Source organism: Microchirus variegatus (genome assembly GCF_963457635.1).
Source record: "Microchirus variegatus genome assembly, chromosome: 10".
Classification (NCBI taxonomy): Eukaryota; Metazoa; Chordata; class Actinopteri; order Pleuronectiformes; family Soleidae; genus Microchirus; species Microchirus variegatus.
The window spans coordinates 16,487,689-16,505,675 of NC_139811.1; the positions used below are offsets into that span (position 1 = coordinate 16,487,689).

At 44.3% G+C, this 17,987-nt stretch overlaps 1 protein-coding gene across 1 annotated transcript in view; it reads right to left on the reverse strand.

Annotated features, from left to right (window-relative positions):
* The window catches only part of bahcc1a (BAH domain and coiled-coil containing 1a), a 63,395-nt gene that overhangs the window by 30,427 nt on the left and 14,981 nt on the right, over positions 1–17,987 (reverse strand). Inside the window, exon 2 of the mRNA XM_083895829.1 lies at positions 654–836. Within this exon, the coding sequence (XP_083751955.1) occupies positions 654–836 (183 nt within the window). The remainder of the gene's footprint in view (positions 1–653; positions 837–17,987) is intronic.

A 17,987-nucleotide genomic window follows, 5' to 3' on the forward strand; every position in this document is an offset into this window, starting at 1 on the left:
AAAAAAGTCAATCTAGCAGTGAAGAGACCAAGCTTTTATATTATAGTTGACTGGCATTTGATAGGTTTCACATTTTTCTGAACTAGTACTGAGCAGAGTGATGGCTGCTTCATCCCTGCCCTGACTTTCTGGTTTTATTTAGTCAGAAATGTGAGTTGCTGAACTCCGTGTGTACGTCTGAGTGTTTATTTTTGTTTGACTGTGTGCGTGTGTGTGTGTGTGTGTGTGATTGTGCAGCTGGAGTTTTTGAAATGGGGTTGGGTGGGAACTACCCTAGTAAACTGTGGCAGAGGCACCATCTGAAAGCGTTGCAATGTTTTACTGGCCTGCATTCAAACATGCTGCCTCAGAGAGCCTCGGAGTGACAAATTCTGCTGACGTGAATGGAATACCGCAAGATTCCTTGGCTGAACTTTTGACCCCGAGTCCCCCATGCAGAAAACCATGGCACTGTGATCCTTCCAAAACATGTTGGGCCTGGGCCTGAGCCTATTTTGGTTCACAAATAAAAAAAGGGTGGGAGCTTGGCTCTTGCTACAAGCTGTGTTTTAGTGGAAACCCAACACATCCAAAAAAAAATAAAAAAAATACAATATCAGAGTAACAATACACCATGTAAAGCTCGATCAGATGAGGAGTGAGAATTCAGGTACCTTCGTGTGAATGGGGAAACCATATTTGCGAGGCGCTGGAGTGCGGTCCGCCCCGGAAGGAAGGTGAGGAGGGTGAGGAGGGCGGCCGGGAGGGGTGAGACGGGTGGGAAGGGGGGGAACCCAGGCTACTGGCCAGAAAGGTTCCCATGAAGGAGGCGGAGGAATTGCCCATCAATCCACTGCCTGCATTCCCAAAAAGGGGACAAAAGGTAAGGAGAGAAAACATGGTTAGCATCAGAGGAGTGCATGTACACTGTGACCATGAGTGTGACCAAAGACGGGTGGCAAAAAAACAAAACAAATTGAAGATCTACATGTAGATATAAAAGGATGATGGCTCACTGACCCTCTAGGAATCATTTAACGAGGCAAATTTGATTGCTGTGATGGGAGAAGGTGAATGTGCATGTGGGAGAGAGAGAGAGAGCAAAAGAGTATGAGACTCTCCTCCCCCTCGCTGACAGCTGAGTCCTTTCCCCTCGTCTTCTCTCCCCATGGGCAGACAGAGGTCTCATCTCACAGCTGAGTACACACTTTCTCAGGCTCTCTCCCTCTCGCTCTCACACACTTTTACTCCCGCTCCCCAGTGTCCCTTTCTCAATTTCTCTCCCTCTCTCCATTATCTTATGCTCTCCATCTCTCACTTTCATGGCCTCAATCTCTCTTATTGCTCTGCTCCATTTCACCTCCTCTCTGTCTCTCTCTCTCTCTCCTTTCTTGCTCTCGTTCCGTACAGGACAGACAATCCCGTACCCTTCCTTGGTTCCATTTTGGTGTTTTACTCCTCCTGTTTGCTGCCTCTGCTTTGTCACGGTGACCCTCTCTTCTCCTCGCTCTTCCCTCCTTGGTGCCATCTCAATGAGCCTCCTTACCCAACCATCATTTTCCTCTCTCTCTCTCTTTCTCTGTGTCCCACTTTTTTTCTGACACATAACATTGCTTTGCTTTGTTCTTTACCATAATGATGGCACCAGCAGAGCAATCTGTCCCTGGCTGGCTGAACTATGTGTTTAACAAGACTATGATGAGTAATTGACCATTGTAGCAACGCCCGTGTGACTGCGGGGTGATTGTCTATTATGCATTACTGGGCAAGCTGGCGAAAACACACTGATTAACCACTGCTTAAATTGCATTCCCATTACGCGCCCGCCAGTGCACTTGAGCGAGGGGCCCAGGTGCCCAACTCTTCGCACATTCATTTCCCCCCCCCCAAGTCTCACTGCTGCAAAGCCTCATGCATATGTATAAAGATGCCCGGATGAGCGCTCACATGCACATACTTGCACAAATGCGCACGATTCTGTTATCACACATTGTGCACACAGAGGTAGCTGCAAGAGCAACATGGTTTAAATTCATTATCAGCCCCGCGTGACGAGCTGATCTAACAAGAAACGATCGTGTGTTTAGCATTTTTTCTTTAAGCACGAATCAGCTCAAAACATGGATCGATCCTTTTCTGGGAGTGTAGGAACAATCGCGTGGAAGTCTTGATCAGCCAGGCAGTGAGTGCGCACATCCTCTGGGCAGACAGCGGGGATAAACCCATCAGTCTGCCACTCTCCCCTGCACCACATAGGCTACAGCTCAAGGGCCAGAGCACAGGAGCATGCACAGGCACGCTCATACACTTCACAGATAGAAATAGGCATTGATATGCCTCCTCGCACACAACAGACACACTTCTTTCACACTTTGCACCACAACCCCAGACAGGTGGAAAGCCCCCAAAATCCCTCTAGTGTGTTAGTGTGTGTTTGTGTCTGGGTGTGTGTGTGTGTGTGGGTGTGCTATCTATCACAAACTCAAGGAAAAACAACTGTCACCTTTGTGTTTAACTCATAGAGTTAATATTACAGAGCAAGATGTGATGACAATAGAAAGCATTATATTCTTTGTTTTTGGTAAAAATGTTGTCACTTGTTTCCATATAATTGTATTACTTACTTGGTGTTATCTAGTGACTTATATTTACCATGCTTGTGAAGCAATTTTAAAAATTGTTTTCCCTCCCAGAATCATTGTTGAACAGAAAAGGCTAAGAGTAGCAATTAGCTATTTACCTCAAAACATATTGTAAATGGTGTTTATCAGTGTTATCTGCAATGCAGGGCTTTGATTTGAAGCATGATAATTTAAAGGCTAACATCTGTTTTGAGGGGCTCATTTTTGGTCCAGTGGTTAATTGTATTTTCTTGCACCACACGCTCACACTTTTTTTTTTACTTGGAAAAAATACTTGGAATATTACTGGAATATTAGCAGCTGATCTAAAAACGTTCTGCTGTACATTCACTTTAGATGATTTTAATGTCTGACAGACTGATTGGCATGCGATGTGCGTTGCTTTCGGAAATATGACTGTGAGGCTATTGTCTCAAGAAATGTATCATTTAATTTAGGGAAAAATACTATTGAAATACAATACTTAATCGAATCAGCACCCAACTATCGTGATACAATTGAATTGTGTAGAAAAGCGTATCATTTCAGCCCTTAAGAAAAACTGCTTTCCAGACAACAAGCAGAGACAAATGAGGGGAATGTTGACACCCGTCTCAAACATTAGCAGACAAATTAATGTGGACGACTTCAAATATCTGGTGCTACGGCAACATGTGCATGCGTGTGGGAGACACTGCGAGTCAGCCTGATGATGATCACATGCTACAGTGTTCGAGCCTTCTTCTTTCCAGCCCACCTTCCCCTCCTTGCACCCTCATTGCCACCTCCAATCACCCCTGTCCCTGCAGAGAGCTGCTGGCTCTGCCCTGTGGAGTGCAGACTGGGGGTCTGGGGTGTGCGTGTGTGTGTGTGTGTGTGTGTGGGGGGGGGGGGTAGATTATGGCCAGCATGCTCACTGGGCACACATCCAGCCCCCGTCATCCAGACACCCAGGGCTCCTGTATGCCACCGCCCTCTAACACTGCTCACTCGTCAGCCCCTTGTCTTTCTCTGTGTCACCCCCAGGAACCCCAGCTCACATAAATCAGCTAATCCCCCTGCATTATTAACAGCCTCACCCCAGGGGGACAAAAAAGGGAGAGAGGCATAGAGAGTGACAGAGAGACGCTGCAAAGCCCCTCTCTTCACACACCAAGAGGAGAAAGCCTCTGCCACAAAGACAAGGAGAGGAGGAGGCGAGGGACAATAGATAAAAAAAAAAAAAAGAGAGAGAGAAGTCTTGACGTAAGACAATAGGATGGTTGAAATTTAAAGCTAATGTTAGGTGGGAAAGATGATGAAGAAAACGTTTAAGGAAAGAGATAATTATTATCCCTCACAAATGCTTTGCATAGACATGCGTCCACTTAGCGCATTGGTTATGCATGCCCTCATAAATTTGCGAGATGCACCCGCAAGATGAATGAATGATGGAGGTCATGCAGAGGCAGTGTTGCCACTGTCGCAAGATTGTTGATTTAAGGACCTCGCGTAGCTACAATCGTTTGCTGCCATGATTTCAGAAGTAACAAAGCGGATCACATCCAATGCTGCCATGAAAATGATAAAATTTGGTCTGCAGCCTCCAGAGTTCTGTGTGTTCCTACTGAAACAATGTTATTTCAGGAGGTGCCTTTCAAGAACACCTTCCAGGGACACAATAATAAAACAAAGCAATTAAAAACAAATTGAAGCAGCAGATATGAAAAAGGGTGAGTTTTGAGGTGGGATTTGAAGGTACGAAGAGAGTCGGTGTTATGAAAGGTTTGTGGGAGAGAGTTCCAGAGACAGGGAGCTGCACAGCTGAGGGCTCTTGACCCCATAGAGAATAAATGGGCTGGAGGAGTAGTGAGATGCGTGGATGATGAAGGTCTTAGAGTACAGGGAAGTGTGTAGATATGGAGGAAGTCGGAGAGGTATGAGGGTGCCAGGTTATGGAGAGCTTTGCAGGTCAGGAGGAGGATTTTATAGTCACAGTATGCAGTGTTTGACAGAGAGCCAATACAGTTTTTGGAGGACAGGGGTGATGTGTTGTATGGATGGGCTTCCTGTGATGGTTCAAATTATGAAAAGAAATGGAACAAGGTGGAATAGTTTTGGGATATTTTATGTTCTTATGTTCAGAAACGGACAAATCAGAAGCAGCACAGTGACGTGGATTTACACCGGGGCAACAGATGAGATCAAGGATGTGGTCTTTGGAGAGGGTAGGAATTTTGAATTCAAAACTATCGAGGCCTGACGTAAACTCAATAGACAGAACATTTTTTGTACCAATGCAAATGCAACAATGCAGAACAAGTGGATGATAGACAAATGTGCCATTAATCCTGAGATAAATTCAATCAATCAATCAATCAATCAATCAATTAATCTTTATTTGTATAGCCCACAGTTTACAAAACATAGTTTGTCTCACGGAACTTCACAGGGTTGGCAACATCCTCTGTCCTTAGACCTTCGACCAGGGTAAGGAAAAACTACCAGGGAAAAAACCCTTGTAACAGGGAAAAGGGTAGAAACCTTAGGGAGAACCACAGGTGAGGGATCCACTCCCTGGACGGACAGACGTGCAGTGGATGTTACCCAAAACATACAATACACAATTACAAAGACTAAAATTGCCTCAAATGAAGAAGACACGGGAGGACACTCACAGAGGTTGCTTTCCACATCTCGTCGTAGAGTATCGTGAGACCACTGCTTCAGCCACAAACATGTTGTGCAGTTGACAGATGAACAAAGCCAGGATGGGGCAGTTTAATTAAGCAGAGCAAAGCCATTGCCAAGTTTCAGTCAAACAGAAGAAAGCTAAATTTGAGGTGAAATTGATGTGAACAACTGAGCTCAGGACGCATCTGATTGTCCGTGCAAACTCTAGGCTAAATATTCAAGTACACCTCCAGCCTTAGAGAGTCCTACAACCTCATATATTGAAGCCCGTTCTGCAACAAATGCACTGAAGTCCTGATGTCAAGACGTTTTCTGGACCTTCTCCTTACAGCTCCATAGTCAGATGTTAGGATAATGTCCAAGGAAGCCCATGTGAGGACCATGAACTGAGAGCTGAGTGGAGGAGTTTCCAGCCTGCCTCCTGTATGGTCCACCCATGTGTCAGCCTTCACCTAAATGTTCTAGACATTCTCCTGCTGTTGGGAACTCCTTTGACTCAGACTCCATTCACTGCTGCTTCATCACAGGTTAATAGAAAACTTCATTTCTAAAAAAATATCACAGGGAGTCTGGACAAGAAGAAACACTGACCCCTACTATTGGGGCTGTAGTAGAACAAAACAACAGGAACCTTCATCTCTTACATAACCTGTCACGTGTTACACCTACGCACCTTGCTGAGAAACACAGTGTACATGATGCTGCACAAATCTCAGTCTTTCTTCAGCAGTGTGCACGGACGTCCTCGTACCGCTCATCCACTGTACTCACCCTTGGTTTATTTAATGCCCTCCCTGAAGCTACTAAAAGCCTAATGATTCAGTGATGTTGGAGAGAAAGTACACAGGTTATTAAAGTGTACCGGCTCCCCTGCAGTGCTTGGGCAGTAACAGTCTAGGTTTATACTGAAGCCATGCAGAAGAAAAGTGGAGCAAAGGTCTAAGTCATGACAACTACAGTGTTGGACTCACTATAACTGTTTATTTAGCAGCTTATTTAAAGGTGCATTATGTAATAAATCTAAAGCAACTGACCATAAAATCCTCCTAATATGTCACAGAGACTCAGGAATAATATTCATATAACAAACTGAACTCACCAACAACAACAGTACAGACAAAATATTTGCAATAAAAAAATATTTTGCAGACTGCAAATCATGTTTTGGCATGTGGCGCCACCTACCGCCGTCTACCAATCATTGCAGTCAGTAGAGTCTCAGCTCCCGAGCAAACACTGGTTGCCAGTTACGTCAGACAACGAAACCTAAAAGACCTCGGTATTTTGAATTTGAATGTAGTAACCGTTTTTGGCCACATTCTTACATATGGCACCTTTTAAGTATTAGTGATTATTGTGTGTTATTATTCTGCCTCTAGTTGGTCTTTGTGAATAGAAGTGACCTAATTATTTGTTTGCTGTGACCTTCATCTAAAAATTTGGTCCGTCAAGCAAAACTATAACACCTTCTTCTTCTTCTAGTTTTTTTTTGTGCCAGTAGACTTCACTTCTGAAACTTTTTGTAAGCGCTTCTTTGTGTTTTTTCAACCATCACTCACTAGCACAATGTTGCTGTTTGCCTCTGTTTGTATTGACATAGATCAAATCAATTACTGTGCGTAGCTCAGGAATAATGACAATCAACACAAAATCTAAACACTGCTATTCAGGGAAACACATGGGATTTGTGTGGAGTGGATAGGCTTAATCAGCAGTGTGCGAACTCATTTCGACAACGGTTTGAAAGCAAAAAGGCAGAGTTACGCACCACAGCTTTAAAATGTAACATGGTTCCAGCAGTGGACTCTTAAAAAATGTGCATTCTAATAGCTGCCAATCCCTGACAGAGATGAAGATTCATCCTATTAGAGAACTGAAAGAGAAGGGAGCCTCGCATCCCTCCCTGACTGATATTTAAACATGGTCACCTATAACGCTTTATGTTTAAATGGGTCCCACTGTATAATTATGCATCTTTATGAAGGATAAAGAAAAACTGAAGAGAATTATTGATTGGAAAAAAGAGAGGAGACTGAATTACGCCTTTCAAACACTGAAACCATAAGTGTCCTCTGAATGACTGTTCTGTACATTTCTCTGTGCGGGGGAATGACATATTTCTCATTGACCGGACATAGCTATGCACTTACTTAAGCGTTACGACTGTGGGAAATCAGATAATGATGAAGGGGAGAAGACGTGCACTGTGTCCAAGCTGTGGACAATTACAAGATTGCAAAATGACAAGATGTGTAAGGGTATATCACCGGGTGAGGATAAATGACATGAATGACCTTGAGAATGTGATTAAAAACTTTGAACTGTGGAGGGCAGCATCACACCTCGAGGTGTACAGGCTGGGAATTATTATTATTAGAAGAAGAAGAACAATGCCGAACAAACAACAGAAGGCCTGTGGCTATGAAATCACAAGGAGGGAAACCACATGGTAACAGAGGTAGTCTAATGTCAAGATGTTCAGTAATGTAATTGCCACAAAACTGATGTTAGTGTTTTAATAACACATTCAAAAATGCATATGAATCTTAACTATGTAACAAAATCTAGTGCAAAACTACCAGGCTCAGGCTGGCGGTCCAATGAAAATCCCTCCTTTTACTTTTGATCATTCCCGTTTCTTGCGAGTTGTATTTTCTGCAACTAAGCAACCAACTGCAAGTACACAGTCTGCTTCCTGTTTATGCTGGCAAACACATTGAGTCTTGGTTCTGAGACGGAGTTAGACTCTTGTATGGTTTGAAGATCCACTGAAAACAGTAATATGGATGTCGTCTTAGTGAGAGTTAGAGTTTATTTGATTTGCTAACGTCGCTCCATCTTTACAGACAAATGTCAGCTGCATGAAAGCAGTTTTGTTGACTAGAACGCACATTCTGAGATTAAAGCTACCCTTTAAGATTTAAAAGTCGACAGTAAAATATGTGACGAATATGACTAAATATGTGAAAAAAATAAATCTAAAAATAGCTCATAGAATTAGCATTTCGAACACCAAAACTTAACAAATGCACAAATACTGCAGAACCTCTGGAGGTGGAGGTGTTAGTTGCAATGTATTTCTTCAGTGTGGGTGTGCGGGGTGAAAGAACACAACTGCAAACACCCGCACACACACAAAAGCAGAAGCCCTCCTGAATGGCACAGAATGAGCTGCAGGCGGAGAAGCAGAGCAGGGAGAAGAAGGCCTTGTTGTCATGGGAATGAAACAGTGCTTGAGGCAAGGAGTCTGAGTGCTGGCCATTACACCAGCAGTGGCCAGATGCAGTTGGTCAGTGTGCTGCTCGGCAACAACGGTCCATCCTACCCTACCTTGAAACCACACCCAGTTAACTGTTTAGATCACAGTGCACACACACACACACACAAACCCACAATTTAATCTGGATTCAATGGTGTCATAAACATTACCCTGTATGGGTCACTAATCTGCCGCTATATCCATGCACGTAACTTGCTTGGTGTCTTAACGAGGAGTTACACAATAACGGGATGTAAAGAGATTTAGTGTGGGCCCAAGAAAAAACATAACCAAGACAACAGGCAGCCACCCACAATACGCTGTCCTTTTGAATGCTGGGAATCAGAGCAAAATTTCTTCCGTGAGAAACACACACCTATCCACACGCACTTACACTGGGCATGCTGTTCGCACACCTACACACAGACACAAATCTACAACTATACTTATTGTCTAAGAGGAGATAAAGTACAATTATCACAGTGTGCAACATCTTTCCGTCTGCTCTTGAAAAACGAGCCAGGGTATATTTTTTTTTTTGCTCTCTGGTTTTACCCCGGAAAAGGCAGCCTGAAGGGACGGACGGACGGACAGACGCATTGTCTACAAGGACACCAGACAGGCAACAGGAGATGAGAGTGATGGTGACAAGACAAGGGGGAAGACGGAGAGAAAATTGAAGGTGTGACTGCATCAACCTGTTCTCCACAGCTCAGTTGTCAGCAGGCACCAGAGAGGGAAGGACAGAACACACACACACACACACACACGACTAGTTCAGTGGGTAAAAAAAGGCAGATGAGGTTGTACAGTAAGCAGTTAAAGCTACAGTATGTACTGCAGCTCACACACGTTCTCTCACTCCATCATGTTCCGTGGCAAAACTCACAAAAAAATCACACCCTCCAATAAATCAAATAAAGGGTTGAGTGATCAAAGAAGCATTATTCTCAAGGATCCTTAAAATTCAGCAACAGTGTGTGTTAGTTGAGCCATTAAGACCTGTGTTAGCTATAAGTCTTTTGGGATTTTTTTTTAACACTTGACAAACACAAGGATAGCAGCTAAAAAGCAGGAGGCAGACACTGAAGACGGAAGAAATAGACATCTGAATGTTTACTTACCAAGTAAAAACATAGTTAGCAGGCTGTCTAATGGTTTGAGAATTTCACTCCCGCTTCAGTGTCTTTCTCATCAGACTCTCTGACTGATGCAGCTCCATGTTCTGCCCAAGAATTCAGACGCCCGAGAAGAAGCCGGCCAGTCTTTCCACACACAAATTCACTCATGAGCACACAGCTAGGTTTTGTCAGAGCCTTCGCAGTTACACAGGGAAACTGGATTGGATTGGGCAGCTGTACGCACCAGTGGCCCCAGACAGACTGAACACGCTACCCTGAAGGGCCGCTGACTAACCCAGCGCCTACTTCCTCACAATAAAACACAGAAGGAATTTTCGAATGGCTACTAAAGAAGGGGGGATTTCCTTCAAACAGTCAAAGTCATCTTGAAAACATTAGCACAACTGGTAGCCAAATTCCTCCTCACTTTCGGAAACAGCGTTCACAAGAGTTTTTTTTGTTTTGTTTGTGTTGCTCGCCTCCCCCCCCCCCCTGCTTTTAAAATCCGTCCCAGACTTTATCTTTTCAGGTCAGTGGGTGGTTGGATAGTGGGACTGAGGGACTGCGCCCACATCTACATTTCTATACTCGGAGGCTGGTCTGATCAGAAGCATGCTGTAGTAAGAGAGAGAGAGAGAGAGACAGTGGGAGAATGAGCAAGCAAGGCGTCCAGTCCTGGAGCTGGGCCCAGTGCAGGGGTGGGGGAAAGTGCCAGCAGCGCACGCCTCCGACACTCTCTACACTGCGTGCCTGTGGAGTGAGTTTAGTGGATGTGGTCAGTGCGGGGGTGGGAGAAGTGGAAAAGGAGCAGGAGAAGCAGTTGGAGGGATGGATGCAGGAAGAGAGTGGGAGAGATTGCCTACACAACAAGGCAACATCCAGAGGAGGGGGTAAGGGGTGAGAGTGTGGTCAAGAAGTGTCGATAAAGGGTGTAAGAAAATGTGAGAAAGTTTGTGAGTGAAAGAGCGGCAGAGAGTGCGTGGGAGTGTGTGCTGCTCGGCATATGCCAGCCTGTGTGTGTGCGCGATTGTGTGCGACGATGGTGGTGGTCTCGCTGAAGTTGCCAGTCTGTGTTTGCAGAGTGGCTTCGTGGTCAGCCACTCTGTGATTGAAGCAATGGCAGGGGTAAAAGAGGTTCTCAGGGGTTTTTTTTCTTATTTTTGCAGAAGTGCTATGCAAATAAATCGGCTCTGGGAGGTCAGCCGGAGTACACCGCCCACTTCACCCAGCTGTTTATACAATATACAAGTCGACATGATGGGAATAAGCGATTCTAATCCTAAACAAATTAGTCCAACTGGCTTGTCCTAGTTTGGCCGGGAGCCTGAAAACAACAATGCATCTCCACATTACTGTGATGCTACAGAGAAAACAGGGGAAAATGTCTGAGGGGTATTTTGTTTTAATCAGGGCGGAGCGACGTCAAGGAACACAGCATCTAAAGAAATCTGCAAAAACATGGGCTATACAGCGCAAGTGCAGCTATTTTGAGCCAGAAAGACCTCTGGGTGTCAAAGGAAGGTTGAAAGCTACAGGGTGAGAAAAAGAAGCTGTGGTAAGGGTGAGGAGGTGAAAGGTAAACACAGGTCAGGACCTGCGGCTCATGTTCAGTGTAACCATTGAAGTTGCTGGGACATAAATGGCTCCGTCTGGACTTATTAAGGTGGCCTCGCCTGCCATCCGTGTGAAAGTCAAGCAGCGCGCTGAGTCACAGGCCTCATCTGTGGAGAACGTGCAGGCATCTAAGCAGAGACACACGTAGGTGGGAGGATGGATTTAAAACAGCGAAACAGCAACAGGACCAGGCCAGGACATATGAGCTCAAGGCCCATTACCTTCCCTTCACTCCCACCCACACATGCTCACTCACATTCCCTACTACGCCCACAACACACATTTAATAGTTCGCACAAGAAAAGCAGAGTCACAATTCAAAATTACCTAACCTCACTCTCAGATTCTCTCCCGTTTGTTCCTTCGCTCTGTTTTAGAACTTGACGGTGATGCAACAGGAGGTGGATATTTCACAGGAACAGTGCAGTTTTATTTTGACTCGTCTCTCGTGGTATGACTCAAAGCAGCACCTTATTATTCCCATCAACATTCACATTATTAACGCCCTGCCTCCATGCTTTCTTTCTTTATTTTAGAAAAGAGGTAGCGATGCACACAGGTGCTCTTAAAGAGTGTGGAGAGGATATTGAAATTTAATATACTGCAAGTGTATAATTGCTTCATAATAATAAAAACAAATGTTGGTTCATAGCATTAGGAAAAGTATGCTTTTTAGGGTAAGGAGCTTGCTTTAAGGAGACATTTCTATTGCTGCTCAAACATTGCACATTTTGTGGGAACTTACTCTGGAAATGATGTTGAACAGCTTAGCCCCCCCCCAAAAAAACCCTGGCGCATAAACCAACAAAGAAGAAAGAAGAAATGGCATGAAGAGTGGGAGAGTGGAGGGATTTGCAAAAGAGTGTTTGCATTCTTTCTGGTATGCGAAGGCCACCGTAGTTTCCCGACGTGCTTAGAGAAAAAGAGAGAGGTGAGTGGTAGAGTCTTCTGATTGTTCAAGTCTCACCATTTGATGTCACTGATTCTGACTAATTCTTACACACTAGAGCTTTAAAGCACATGGCCAACACATGAGAACAAAAAAAACTCAAAAATAAGGTTTGTTTTCATGGCACAAGAGCAAAAAATACTTATTTCAGAGAGAGCAATACATCACCAACCTACATCTTTTTTTTCCTTTTGCTACAGATAAAACGTTTTTTTTTTTTTTTTAATACATTTCTTTTTACACTAAAGTGGAGCAGAAAGCAGAGTGCTCGAAAACACCATGGAGACATGGTCACACTTGAAGCTTCCACTTAAGTTCTTCTTTCAAACTGAGTGGTGACAAAACAATGATTAGAATGCTGCTTGCACAGTGTGATTCATAGAGTTGGGCAGAAAAGGTGCAGCAATCAGACAGGGGCTGACAGATTTTAGGGAAAAACATTTTGAATGCAGTTTTTCTGCCAAATAGTGCAATTGTGATTGATTTGCAGTCTAATTTGTTAAGTCCAAGTTCAGTATAGTAGTTACTTTTAAAACACAATGGAGCATTACCACATAACACCATCAAAAAGGATTAACCACTCTATATTATAATGCAAACTGCTCACAATATGTATTGCATTCACATTAGAAAATAACCATTAATTTACAGTTAAAGGTGCATTATGTAATAAATCTAAGCAACTGGTCATAAAATCCTCCTAATATGTCACAGAGACTCAGTAATAATGTTCATATAACAAACTGAACTCACCAACAACAACATTACAGCCAAAATATTTCCTTTAAAAAAAATCTTTTGCAGACTGCAAATCATGTTTATGTTTGGAAATCATGTTTTGGCACGTGGCGCCACCTACCACTGTCTACCTATCATTGCAGTCAGTAGAGTCTCAGCTGACGAACAACCACGGGTTGCCAGTTACATCAGAAAATGAAACCTAAAAGACCTCTGTATTTTGAATTTGAACGTAGTAACCATTTTTGGCCACATTCTTACATATGGCACCTTTAAGTGTAAGCCCTGAAATGGATGTACTGCTTTTAAATCACTGCATTTGCAGATTGCAAATTTCAATTTGAAATTTATCAATTGTTCAGCCCTAATCTGGAGCGCCAAAATAAAGGAAATGAGCACATTCTCCCCGGTTTCCATCATTGTCTAACAGCACTGATAAAACCCCAGATTTTCTGCAAAGGCATGTGACCTTGGGGTAAATGCATAATGTACATATTCCCATTACTGAACAAAAAGACCAGATGTTAGTGGGTGTTAGTGGCTTTTTGACCAGTGGAAAAAGGGGGACGATATAGAATGGCCAACATGGGCTTGATTTTTTTTTGCTTCAAACTTTTGGGGCCACAGGCGCTTTATTCTCCGTTTACAGGGAAGCTATTGTACACTCCTCAAGGAGAACCATTTGTTATGTGTCAAAACTTTGGTGAGTGTGCTTGTTAACTGACCCATTGTTCAATGAGAGCAGTTCAGGGCCGTTTGTTGTATCCCAATATTTATTTTTTTATTCCTGAGGCATGAAATTGTGATTACCATAGTGGGGCTCATCCATCTCATTCTCTCATCTACAAATACACACTTCCGTTTTTTTTATTTTTTTTTATTTTGCTTTTTCTATCTCTTTTCTTCTCTCACACACAAGGCACAGATGCAGCAACACACCCTAACACACAAAGAGCCGCCCACAGCTGCGTCAGGCCATCTCTTTAACAATCCAATCTGTTTTCTTTCCCATGATGTTTCCCATTGGCACAGAGAGGAGAAAATCAGATTTACTCCCCCACAGGGCCCATGCAGTTGCACTGATATGGAAAATGATTTCAGTGCTGCTTGAGCCCATAAACATTATTTTGGTCTCCCCTGTTAATGACACATTTCTTCCCAGCATTGTGAATCTCACAGCGGAGGGGATGAGTGTAAGGGAGTGAAGAAGGGAGGAAGATGAGGAGGGGGAGGAATCCCCCAGGATCTCACATAAAACAGGGGAGTCCTTCACCCCTCAAACTGCATCCTGACATCCAAGACTTCTCTCACCGTCTTTCTCATTCTCTCTCGCTCAGTCAGCTGTACAATAACTTAAATTGTCACAGCCTTTAAATAATCCAAAAAAAGAAAATCAAGGCACAAAGTTATCCCTGCTGTAGAAGGAGCAGAGTCAAAGAGGGATTTCTCACCTCTCGCTCTCTCTATCTAGCTGTCAGCCTGTTTCCAAATACACTGCATTTGGCTCCAGGGCTCAAAGCAGTCACACTACAATTGTGTCATACAGCCCACATTTCTTTTATAGGTGCTTCGGCAGACGATATAGTACCCTCCCCCCCTTTCCTCCCTTTGAACACAGGGATAAAATTTGTACTTTTACTGGTAAGTTACAAACACCTCATGCCCAAGGCTTATTGTCAAAGAGAGGAGCACGCTGTAGCCTTGAGTGCTAAACACAAGTCATTTATTATCGCTGTGTTAAAAAGAGACTGCAACAGGCCAATAGCAAGGCACTAAACCTCCCATTTGGCATCCATTAAAACCCATCTGCGGGACCCGAATACGACAAAGTGCACAGGAAGCAGCCACGTCAAATGTGAAGACTGTCTTCCACTTGCGAATGCTCTCTCACAGGTCTGTCATTGTCCAGATCAAAACTGTAAGGATTTGCATGGTTCTCTTGTTCCACATGGAAACATCACAAGGAATGCTCTGGGTCTGGTTTGCTTTACGGCTGATGACTGATCTGTCTAAATCCAATGGTTTTATGTTCCGGCCATCCTGGGCTTGGATGGGTGAGTAACGGCGGCTTGCGTGCCATGTTTCAGCCGACACAGCCAAAGCTCAGCCAGCAAGGTCACGGACACAGACAGGGCTGGTGGAAGGGGAAAAAAAAAAGGCAGATGAAAACACGTGCTCAGCGCTATTCTCTCTAATTAGTCCCCCGTTAACTTTTGAACTTAATTGGTTAATTGAGATGTGGTTAGACTGGGCAGGTTTCCCCTCCCTCAGGGTGACCATACGGCTCCAGTATTTCAGCCTGGCACAGGAGGTGGCTGCTGCTCCCTCACTTCTCTTTTCAAGCATCCTACAGCTCCGGTGATGAGGAGTAATGATGCCGCACAAGGAGGCAGTACAGTAAAACTGTGTTTTTTTGCGAGTGTGTTTTAGCAGAGATTGTGCCCATGCACTGCACATATGCTTGTGCCACATCAAAGCAGCTCTTTGACTACCCGTTCCTGGGTGGTCTAAACCTCTCTTCTCTCACCCGGTGGTGCTAGATAGATAGGCTTTGGAAAAGTGGAGTGTGGATGTGGGTGGATGTTACCTCACCACAGGAGAGTGTGCTCCATTGAACTTAAAAGTAAATTTGCCTTGGAAGAGACATGAGCAGCATGAAGAGGGAGAATAAAAGGGGTGCAATAGCCTACATACACAGATAAACAAACAGATAAGCCCCACAGGCGTCCCATGTCTCGAGTCTCCCCATCTCCTCTGGATGTATAATGATACCCACAACACCACATAAATCTGAAAGCAGCTCCATTTATTAGGGTACATTTTGCCTGCTGTCTTCCCCGTTTTCACTTTCATCCCCATGCTCTTCCAATAAGCCCCATCACTCACTCCCCTTCTCAGTTTCCCTTTTCTGTTCTCACACCCTCTCCATCACTCTCCCCTCCTTCCCCTGCTGCTCAGCTCCATATTCCTGTCCTCTCTCATCACCTCACTCACTTCCCTCAGTTGCCATCATCAACGTGCTTCAAAATGGAAACACTTTCTATTCTTTCTTTTTTTTTTTTAAGAGAAAGGGGTTGAAAACTACTTTCCTTCCCACGTCCACTCTGTACTCGTGTTCATTCATTTGTTTTCCTGAGGCTATTGAACACCTTGGTTTAAGTAGAGTCACAGGTTGGCCCCACCTACTGCCAAAATGACCCATAAATCAGCATCCCAGTATTTAAGTGGCAACCAGGGCTTGTTGGAATGCCCCGTCCTCTCTTGTCCTCCAGTCTTCAGCTCAGCGCCTCCTTGAGGTCACAGAGAGCCGTTGTGGACTTGACCTGCATGCTCAGACGGATCTGCATGCTGCTGTCCGGAGAGTTCTCTTGGACTGGCCAGTAATATGATAAAGTCTGGGAGTGATGTGTGTGACAGAAACAGAAGGCAGCTCCCTGCTCTGGCTTCTCTCCGCCTGATGTATTCTGTCAGGGACACAGAGACGGAACAGAGCAGATAACGGAGGGGAGAGCCACCATGCCAGCCCACCAGTCCAAGGTCTTTCTGCAGCCTTGAATATGATTTGCCGATGGTTCACATGGGAGAACAAAGGAGTTTAATTCTTGCAGCATTGGCCAAGACGAATACAAGCTTTTGTATTCTGATAACCTACACACATAGTCAGGGGGGGCACTTAGGCAGCCAAGGCCAAATGATATACAGTATGACCTTGTAAAGAACAAGCTGTACAGTCACAAACACATCTCCTTGACTTCTGTTGGCGCAAACCCTCTAAGCAATGACAACAATAATCCAGTTTGCCTGTACAGATACCACCTTTTTTACTTATTATAGGAGAATACAGTACCTACAAAATGTCAATTATTAGATGAAATGTGTCCAACAAACTAGGCCTTAAAGGGGACATATTACGCAAAATCAATACTTATATTTGGGACTCTGGAATGCAAAGTGTGAAAAAAGACTCACTCACTCTTGTTTTTATGGTCCGCCTCAGTCTAAGCACAGGAGATAAAACACGCAATGTCGACTTCCGCACTTATCGTGACGTCACAATGAGACATTCCTGGAATTGTTGTCTCTCGCTGAGCTCCACTTTTTCCCTCAAAAACGAGAGAGCGCAGGCGAGGGAGCAGAGGAGCGAAAGTACGCGAAGTGTTCTATTCTTGGCTCCATAGTGCAGCACAGAGTTCTACACAAACGTCCAGCCTCAGAGGATTTATGTATCAAGCGGATACATTCTGTATATGAAGGCAATGTGCTGGCTAGTGTCAGCAAATGATGGCTTTTCCAAATGCTAACTGCTGTTAGCTGTTGGAGCCTCAGTGATGCTGACGTCTTTTTTTGTGTCTCATTTGCATTTAAAGAGACAGGCACTGAAAACCGTCCGTTCTGAACAGGGCTGTTTTCGCAGGGTGATTGAACTGCTGTGGTGCTTCATCCTTAAGGTATTTTGACCAAAGCATGTCACAGACATGTTCATCAGGGAACTACGTTAACTTGTAGAAATAGGGTATAATATGTCTACTTTAAAGTAGAGTTATGTATCCTGACCACTGACACTGGTCACCCCTGGAATGCGGTTGCAGTGGCCTGCTCAACATCTGCAGCAACGCATTTGAGCGGAGATCAGTGAAATTGGGAGAATTTCCTGAGAAGGGAAGGTCGTCATCCAAACATGAACAGATGAAGTGTAACATAGAGCAGGGCAGCCATAAAAAAAATGCCTCTCCGCGCCTCCATCTGAGCAGAAAAGGCACAATCCAAGGTCAGACCAAGGAGATGGAGGGGCTGTATTATCTTGATCAACAGCTCGTGGCTTGTCTCTCCGGACGGTTGGCTGCATCGCATCAATTGTGTTCTCCTTTTGCCGTGATCACATCTAATCAGCTGGACAGGTGGGCAGGCCACATGATGCCCCCTCTCTCCTATAACTCTGTATTTGTCCACAGATCATATACAGGGATGACACTGAGGCGGAGGGAGGTATACTGGAGTTGCAGGAGGCTTGCACCATCTGATCACAGTCAACA